General features: G+C 40.8%; 1 protein-coding gene across 1 annotated transcript; it reads left to right on the top strand.

The window, feature by feature from the left end:
• Window positions 1-1,131: 1,131 nt before the first annotated feature.
• On the top strand, window positions 1,132-5,049 carry LOC142385657 (snaclec 7-like). The gene is made up of 2 exons (XM_075472368.1): window positions 1,132-1,389; window positions 4,309-5,049. Exons 1-2 carry the CDS (start codon window positions 1,174-1,176, stop codon window positions 4,498-4,500), a joined length of 408 nt encoding a protein of 135 aa, XP_075328483.1. The 5' UTR covers window positions 1,132-1,173; the 3' UTR covers window positions 4,501-5,049.
• The last annotated feature ends 3,739 nt before the right edge of the window (window positions 5,050-8,788 follow it).

Here is an 8,788-nt window from a genome sequence, read left to right as displayed (position 1 = left end):
TTCAAGCCGGCTGATTTCGGCTCGGGCAGGAGCGAAGTGCATTGTGGGTAAACGCTCTGAATACTGTCTGATCTGAGTATGCCGTATGAAAGTATGCAGTATGTAGTATGTAGTATGCAGTATGCAGTATGCAGTATGTAGTATGTAGTATGCGGTTCGAACACAGCCCATGAGTTAATTGTTGTCTCAGGATGAGCTCATTTTGTTAAATCTTTAATTTAATGCATTTATTTCAGAAGCTGTAAAAGTGCAGCAAATTAAACTTCACACTAAGCCTTCATATAGTGTTCAGTTATGGATCCTCTCCATCAGTCATTACTGAGATCCTACAAGCTGAAATCAAGTGTGACCCAGTGAACCACCGATTTCTGAATTCTCCAATGGTATCGTCATCTCCAGTAGCTGAGAAAATAGAATGGATGTCTACCAAGCAGAAAGAAGGAAACAAGCTAGTTTTGGATTTTATTATACTATTTTGATTTCTCAAGATAACATTAATTAACCTGTTAACAACTTTATCCCCTCGAGATAAAGTGAAAAATTATTGACCTCAAGATGGTGAGATTGAAATCAGTAGCTTTGGTCCATCTTGATGAATGGGCTAAAGTGTCAAGCACTGCTGTTGTTGTCATGCTTTGATTAGCACAATCAATGTTAAATCATTTCTCTTAATGTACACAAAGTGATTTAATGCATACAATTCTCTTGTTTATAGATATCCTGTAAGTATTCGTAGCCGAAAATGTGAAGAACATTGGTTCTTCATCTGTCAAAAGAAAAATGGGGAAGATCTCGAGTACCATTTCATACCGGAGTCAAAAACGTGGTCTGAGGCGCAGCAGTACTGCAGGAGGGAATACGATGACCTGGCAACTTTATCTGAGGCCAATATGGAATCTGTTGTTGGTGAGCAGGACTTTCCCATCTGGACTGGACTGCGCAGAAATGGTAAAGACAAATTGCAACCTGTCATGCTTTTAAAAATAATTCGTATGTTGAGTAAATCTTTGACTGGTACCACAGGTAGTTGTCTCATTTGGCTGAGGTTTCCACATGTGTTGTGCAGGTGGAACGTGGAAGTGGAGTGCAGACTTGTCAGACTACACAAACTGGAAGTCGGGTGAGCCAGGGGACCGCGGCGACTGTGTCTCTATCTCCTCCAAAACAAAGGAGATGGCCACCCAAAGCTGCGATGCCCATTTACCCTCCATCTGCGTCTATGACAATGTGGTCCTGGTGAAGGAGAACAAGACCTGGGAGGAGGCGCTGCAACACTGCAGGGACCTTACCTTACCCAACAACAACCTACTCTTTGATCTGCTCAGCCTGCAGCCTGGAAACGAACATGACTTCGTGATGCAAAAGATCCTGGAGGCCAACACTGAGGAGGTGGGTTCGGCGTAAGAAATGTTGATCTTAGTGTGATATTCCCCCTTCCTTCTCACAGTTGTAGTACTTATTGACCAAGCCGCTTCTCTAATGCAACTCTCTAATACAGTCCGTACTTGACTGTACTTTTCAACACACCTTCATTACATTTATTTGCTCTACGTTAAGCAGTAAAAGTAGGTTAGAAAAACATCATAGTTACGATTTAAATAGGGCTGAGCAACGATTAAAATGTTTAATCTAATTAATCACATGATTTCCCTGATTAATCACGATTAATCGCATTTGTTCGCAAAATCCAAAAATGAATCCAAAAGTAGTGTATAGCTTTTAGCATTTAGTTTTATTTTAAATGTGCTGCCATATGAATGAAAGTGCCATAACATTTGTTGTGCAAACACACTTTTAACATCAGCATCTTTCTGTAGTTTTTATGTAGAAGCCTCGCTCCACTGTCTGTTTCCTTGAATGACTTGCTGCTATCAGTTGTGTGTTTTGCCTTTAAGTGATATTTTAGACTGGAACTACTACGCTGAGAAGACAATTCAACTTGGCAGTGTTTACAGATGACTTTGGTTCTGTCGACTCCGCCGTCTGGAAGAACTTTAAAATGAAAATGGCCGAGTAAAAGTTCCGTACCCTTCTCCATGTTTGGTGGATCCGCCGATTACTTTCTTTTCCGGTTCCACAGCAGACAGCAACAGACTTTTACAAAATAAAAGCCTGAGAGCAACAGACTATTACAAAATAAAAGCCTGTGAGCAACAGACTTTTACAATAATAAAATAAATAATAAAACAGGGGTGGTTTGTGCCGTAGTGGGTTGAGCAGGCGCCCCATGTACAGAGGCTACAGTCCTCGTGCAGCTGGCCCCGGTTCGAGTCCCGCATCAGACGGCCCTGTGCTGCGTGTCGTTCCCCCTCTCTCGACCCCCTGCTTCCTGTCTCTCTGAACTTTCCTATCCATTAAAGGCACAAAAGCCCCTCCCCATTTTTTTTTTTTTAAATTAAAAAAAAAATCTATATTTGTGACCCGCTCTGGCGAAATGAGTCGGAAGTCGCAACATTCTATTTTAAGGTACGGGCAGATAACGTGAAAAAACAATGGATTAAAATGTTTTATTTTTTTTAGCTAACTTCAAAGAATAGACATTAAAAAACAATCTCCCAAAGTTGTATAGTCCATATAATTGAGGAAAGGCACGTAAATGATGATTCAAGTTGACTTGCAAGTTGTATTAAATGCGTTAAAATTGAACAGGTTGAACAAATTCATCGACTCCTCTCCCGTTAACGTTTACCGTTCCTATTACCTCTGAGGATTTCCCTTTACCTCTGAAACGTCTCTATCTCTGCTCGCTTCATAAAACCAATCAAAATGCTTAAAAATGTACACAAACAGTGACACAAAGGCCCACAATAGGCGGGAAGTCACGTTTCGAGTGACTGGTGCACGCGATTGATTGGTCCAGCCATCACTCCTGTCAAACTAGCTATCTGTGTTGGTGTAGCCTAAACTGATCGTAGAAAGTCTCTCAATATTCGTCATTGTCAAAAAAGTCATCGTCTTATATTACAATATTAACATCGTGTAGTACTGTAGGATTGTGTAGTGTGTTGATCTGTGTTTTTGTTTTAAAATGTCATTCGCTAAAGAAAGTAGAGTTGCGAAAGCTTTAAACTCTCGTGGCGTCCAATTTTAGCTCTGCTGCTGGACAGCAAGACTTGCTAGCGCTAGTTACTGATTTTTTTGTAGCTGAAGAAGAAAATGACAGCGATGTCGAAGACTCGGATATTGAAAAGGAGCAAGAATTCGCCACTCATGTGAAAGATGACGATGAAGTCATTGAGCAACCTGTGACTGATATTAATGAGGTGACGAGGGCTATGTCGAGCTGTGAAGCAGTGTGTGTGGGAACAAAAATAAATATTTTATAATCATTTGGGCTTCAGTCTGGTTTAATACCATTTTATATGTGTACAAATGCCTTTGGTAAAATTAAGCTTTAAGATAAAGAGTTTATCCCTTTAAATTCACAGGATTTTGAAAGATATCAACAAAAAAACGGGCAAAAAACTTTAAACGTGATTTTCTCAGGTTTTCAATCGTAAAAAGAGAGTGGAAGATCATAAATCAAATGGCCATATTTTGAAAACCATCCAACGTATGACTTTGACCATGATATCATTTTAAAGCTTATTTCCATTCCTTTCTTTTGATACAAAAATCTCAATTTTGACATTTGGGTCACTGTGACTCATTTTGCTGGATCAGGTCACATTTTTTTAAATAAATAAAACATGCGTTAATGCGCGATAAAATATTTATCGGCATTAAATAATTAGCGAGTTAACGCGATAATAACGAGTTAACACGCCCAACCAGTGAAATCCTTTTGTAAAGTTTTTGATCATCGAGCTCTTAGGAGCTACAGCTGCTAAAACCTGTCAACTTAAGGCCAATTAGCGCAGCCAATATACTCACTGTATTAAAGTTACTTTAAAAAAAAAAATTGAATAAAACTTTCCTGTTCCTGAAAATTCCACAATTAGTTATTTCCTCTGTTAGAATAATCTCTTTATGTCTCCAAATGTCTGAGATGTTCCTCTTCAGTTTCCTGCTTCATTTCATGTGTGCAGATTCATAGATTTGCAAATTACTGCCCACTTCTAACTCCACTAATCACCTTAAAACACAACCGAGAGTCAGAATATTGAAAACCTAAGCTGCACTCGTTGACAGAGACGTATTGTAACTGCTGTTTGGAAAGTCCCACACCCCATATTAACATGTTTGTTCCCTTAATCCATGTTCATTAGACTGTCACTGATGCAGCTTATTTTTACATTAAAAAAAAGGAAAAAAGGTCACATTAAAAGTGAATTATCTCTGAGTTTGATTGGTTGTTTCCTTCTCTAGGTGTGGACGGGCCTGCGTTTCCTGGCTGGTGAATGGCTGTGGGTGAATGGGGCCGACATGCTGTACACTGGCCTGCCTCCTTGCCCCATCCTGTGGCAGTACTGTGGAGCCTTGTCCAAGAAAAACACCAGCAGCGTGGAGCCTACGGACTGTATGCAGAGAAAAAACTTTCTGTGTTACAGCATACATTAATTTCAACACCTCTGACATCAAAGGGCCTGAGTGTACCTGCAACTAAAGGGGGGGCACTTCTGCTCAAGTTCACACGTTGCAAGAGTTTTGTGGCACTTATTCTTTAGATACATATCTGTCTGCTGCTGTTTGTGGTTAGATAATATATTAGAGAGAGCAGCCATCCAAATATTATAACACAGGGTAACACAGCTAAATAATTACCCAACAGTTTAGCTGAAGGTTTGTTTCTTCTATTTATTAGCTTGGTAAAGGTTGTGCAGTGGTGTATAATGCATTAAAGTTCTGATGTGTGGGATTAAAACGGACGCAGAGACCAAACTGCACCGTAGTATTTATCAGTTTTCATTAATCAATTCAATTCAAAATGTATTTATGTAGCACATTAAAAAAACCTCAGATGACCAAAGTGCTTCACAAGGCCAGGGAAAAGAGATGTGTTTCAGTCTGAATTTGAACTGACCTAAAGAACAGCCAACAGGAGCTGGTCAGCTGACCTCAGTGCACTGAGTGGAGTGTAGGGCTGCAGCAGCTCACTTAAGTAAGACGGGCCCATGGAGTTTAAACACTTAAAACAATCAATAAAACCTTAAATTTCACCCGAAAGCCGACAGGAAGCCAATGACGGGTGCACAAGACTGGGGTGATGGATTCACGCCTCTTTGTTCTGGTCAGCAGGCGGGCGGCAGCGTTTTGGACGCCCTGGTCCAACCCTATATATATATATATAAAGAATTACAGTAATCCAAACGCCATGTTATAAATGCTATCATTAGCATATGCTGTGTTCTTGTTACTTTGGAATTAACCTTTTTTTTATTTTTACCATTGCAAAGATTGAAAAAACAAACACCAGACAAAGGGAGGAGCTTTTGCATTTTCAGCAGTCCTTGTGGCTTCTCCCACTCTCTTTTGGAAGAAGGTGAAACAGGAGGTGAAATCCTAAGAGCTTGAGTAAAGGCCACTGGAGACGCCTTTTGGACGAAAGGTCAAATGTCTTCAAGGACCAAGAAGTCGTCCAAGTTGCCCCTTCCTCAAACTCTTAGGGTGGAACATGGGTATTCTACAACTTGGCCACCAGGTGTCACCACTTCAAACACTGAATCCAAACCACTTTATGTATCCCAACCCGACATGATGAAACATTTTCTTTTCTTTTAGTTGTGAATAACAGCCAGCACAGACCAAAAAAGAGGTTCACTCAAACAAAAAAAATGGAGCTCAGCTTTAATTTTTGTTTTAATCTTCCATTGAATTTATTTATGGTTCTGTAATATCATTAGCAAAGTTAATTACATTGTGTGATTGTGCATGAATAGAATAAATTAATAAAACTCTATTGATTAAAAACTAGAAGCTGTTTGACTCTGTGTGGCTACGTGTAAATTTCACACTGACTTACATTGAATTTGGATAAAGTGATTAAACTCTGAACAATGTAAGAGTTGTGATGGAGAAACTGGACATGAAACTGACTTCTGAGATGCTAAATCTGGAGAGAAACACTGTTATTCACTGCAGTGTGATAGAGAAGTTGGTGATAATTGTTGGTAGGCTACAACACAAACACACACGAGGCTTTTTTGGGCCTAACAGAAGTGTCTGTGTTCTAAGAAGCTGCCGGCGCTGCTGTTCAACTATCTCACGAGTTAAAGATTTAAGCCATAAATTTAGAAATATAAAGTAAAAATTGTAACAAACTCAGGCAGATCTGAAATATCTCAGAACCCAAATGAAGGATGTGTATTTTTCTGTCCTTTATCAGCCAATCTGACTCTCTGGGTTAAATGTTCAGTCATAAAAAAGTCTCAGATGTGTCATGAGTGAGTGATGGAGACGCTCTAAAGTGAGTGCTGATGGATGGATGGATGATTACAAACTGTTGAGACGGAACGATGTTGCCTTTTTCAGTAATATATGAACAACGCTCAGACGTTTGGCCTTAGGGTACAATTAAGAATAAAAGCTTTCCAACACAATCCATGTGAGCTTTTTCTGCTGCCAAGACTAAATCAAGTGCTTGAAAAACAGATTCATTTAAAAAATTCGGGCCATAAAAGCAGAACTTTTGAAAACATTTGATTTTTACGGGGATGATTTCAACATTTTTCAGGATGAAAGTAAACGCCAGCACGGCGCACATGCTTGCTGGCGCACATTTAGCTCTCACCTGCTCGTAATGCTTTGTTTACGTGCCTGAGGCTGCGCGCGGAGCCTTCTGTTGAGCATGTGTTTGGATCAAGGGCGAAACCATAGTGTAGATATTGGGGGGGTCCAAATTAGAACTGTAGACCATTTTCCAGTGGGGGGTCTGGGGGTCCTCCTCCAGAAGATTTTTTATTTCTTAGATGCCATTTCTGCATTCTAGTGCATTTTAGGGTGACCTGTACAAATCCTAAACCCATGAAATATATACTGTATAAAACAGTAGATTTCAGCCCTTGGTCCAAATGTGAGCCCTTCCCAAAATATTTATATTGAAAATGTTGTACAATTTTCATATAGGTGTATTGATAAAAATGTGCTTGTATAGAACATAGTTTTTAAGAAATGCAGTATAATGACCAATTAACAAGTTACAATTCAAAGCTCGTTTTTTATTGTGTCAAGTAGCAAAACACAAATACAAAATGTGCAATTGTAAACTTATTCCATACTATTACACACACACACAGATGTATTTCATCAGAATACAGAAATGCTAAATTACACGTAAAATGGCTTCTCAAACAAAGAGAAGTGATGTTCTGATTAGTAGGTCAAAAAGAGCATAGAAATATATCTAAATAAGAAAGCCCAACAGCGCCTCTACTTCTTGCGCAAACTGAAGAATGACCAGTGCATGTAAATAAATTGACAATAAAGCCAACTTGACTTGACTTGACTTAAATAAATGGCCCAAAAGTACGGAGGCGTTCCCCATTCAGCTCCACAAATCTCTGACAGATCTGTCTCCTGTCCAATGCATCCAATTTCTCTTGATGGACATGGCAAATGGTAAGATTGTTTAGCCGGGTTTGTGCCATTGATGTTCTCAGCCATGTCTTCAGGCGTCTAAGGGCACTAAAACTTCGCTCAGCCTCTGCTGAGGAGGCAGGAACAACCATGACAAGTCGCAAGAGGGCCTCCACTTAGTAGTTGGCCTTGAACATTTTTAACTGTATGTCCAAAGACATAGCATCCAACTCTGGGTATTCATTGATGAGTGTATCCATCTTCCCAGTGATGACAATGTTTTCTAACTTCTGTAGCCTCTGAAGCCCCTCTTGGCTAAAACGCTCTGAGCACTGTGTAACGACAGTGTCTAAAGTGCCAAAGTACTGCACTCTGTAGTAGTCTTCAGCCGTATGATGCTGATGCTGCATGGCTGGACCAGTGAAGCGTTTTGGGGGCATTCTCACATGAGACATCTTGATGGGCTGCACGCTTACAGATGTAACAACCTGAGATGCTCTCGTGTACAGCTGGCCAAAATGCCCTTCTGATCTTTTCTCCTGGATCCCTCTCTTCACATGCTCCACGGCAGCCAGCATCCCTGATGTCGTCTGTCTTCTCTGCTGCAGAGAAATGTTCAGCTCCTCCAACATCGACATTACATCTTCTGCAAATAGAAGGCCAAGAACTGTATTGTCCCTCAAAAACTTCTCATGAAGGCCACTTGCTTTTGCAGACACATCCATCATGGAAGACTGAGCCATTTCCTCTGTTGCAGCAAGCACAGAGTGGTACTGATTGAGAACAGAGTGAATGGCCGGCGTTCGCACCGTCCACCTGGTGGGGCAAAGAGGCTTCAGCGATGTGTAAGGAGCTGTATGATCCGACTTCGCTATAGTTGCGAAGATCGTCCTGAACTTCACAGACTGGTGGAACAACACACCCAATTCATTCACCAAATGAATTGCATCTCTTATGGTGGTGGAGGATGCACAGGCAGCTTGGGTGATGAGATTTACACAATGTGGCCCACAGTGAACATACACAGCCAGAGGTTGCTCCTTCTTTAGATGTGCTTGCACACCCTGCATCCGTCCCGACATATTGGCCCCATCGTAAGCCTGACCTCGTAGTTGGGAAAGAGGTAGATTCAGGCGAATCAGGACATCTTTGGCAGCGCTTGCGATATTTTCTCCAGTAGTAGATGTAACTTGGTAGAAGCCGATGAATTCCTCTCGGGGTTGCAAGTTTTTGTCAATGTATCGCAGACAGAAGGACTCTTGCTCGATTCCTGCTGCATCCTGTGTCCCATCAATGATGACAGCGTATTGGATGAGGGGCAATGACAGGATCT

The sequence above is a fragment of the Odontesthes bonariensis genome, chromosome 1 (assembly GCF_027942865.1).
Source record: "Odontesthes bonariensis isolate fOdoBon6 chromosome 1, fOdoBon6.hap1, whole genome shotgun sequence".
Classification (NCBI taxonomy): Eukaryota; Metazoa; Chordata; class Actinopteri; order Atheriniformes; family Atherinopsidae; genus Odontesthes; species Odontesthes bonariensis.
This window is presented reverse-complemented; position numbering and strand designations above follow the sequence as displayed.

What these genes read in the sequence shown, in the direction of transcription:
- LOC142385657 (XM_075472368.1), top strand. Translation starts at nt 1,174, where the DNA reads ATGGCCACCCAAAGCTGCGATGCCCATTTACCCTCCATCTGCGTCTAT. An exon ending in TGGAGGCCAACACTGAGGAG is followed by an intron (nt 1,390 to 4,308) that starts GTGGGTTCGGCG and finishes TTCCTTCTCTAG; the next exon opens with GTGTGGACGGGCCTGCGTTT.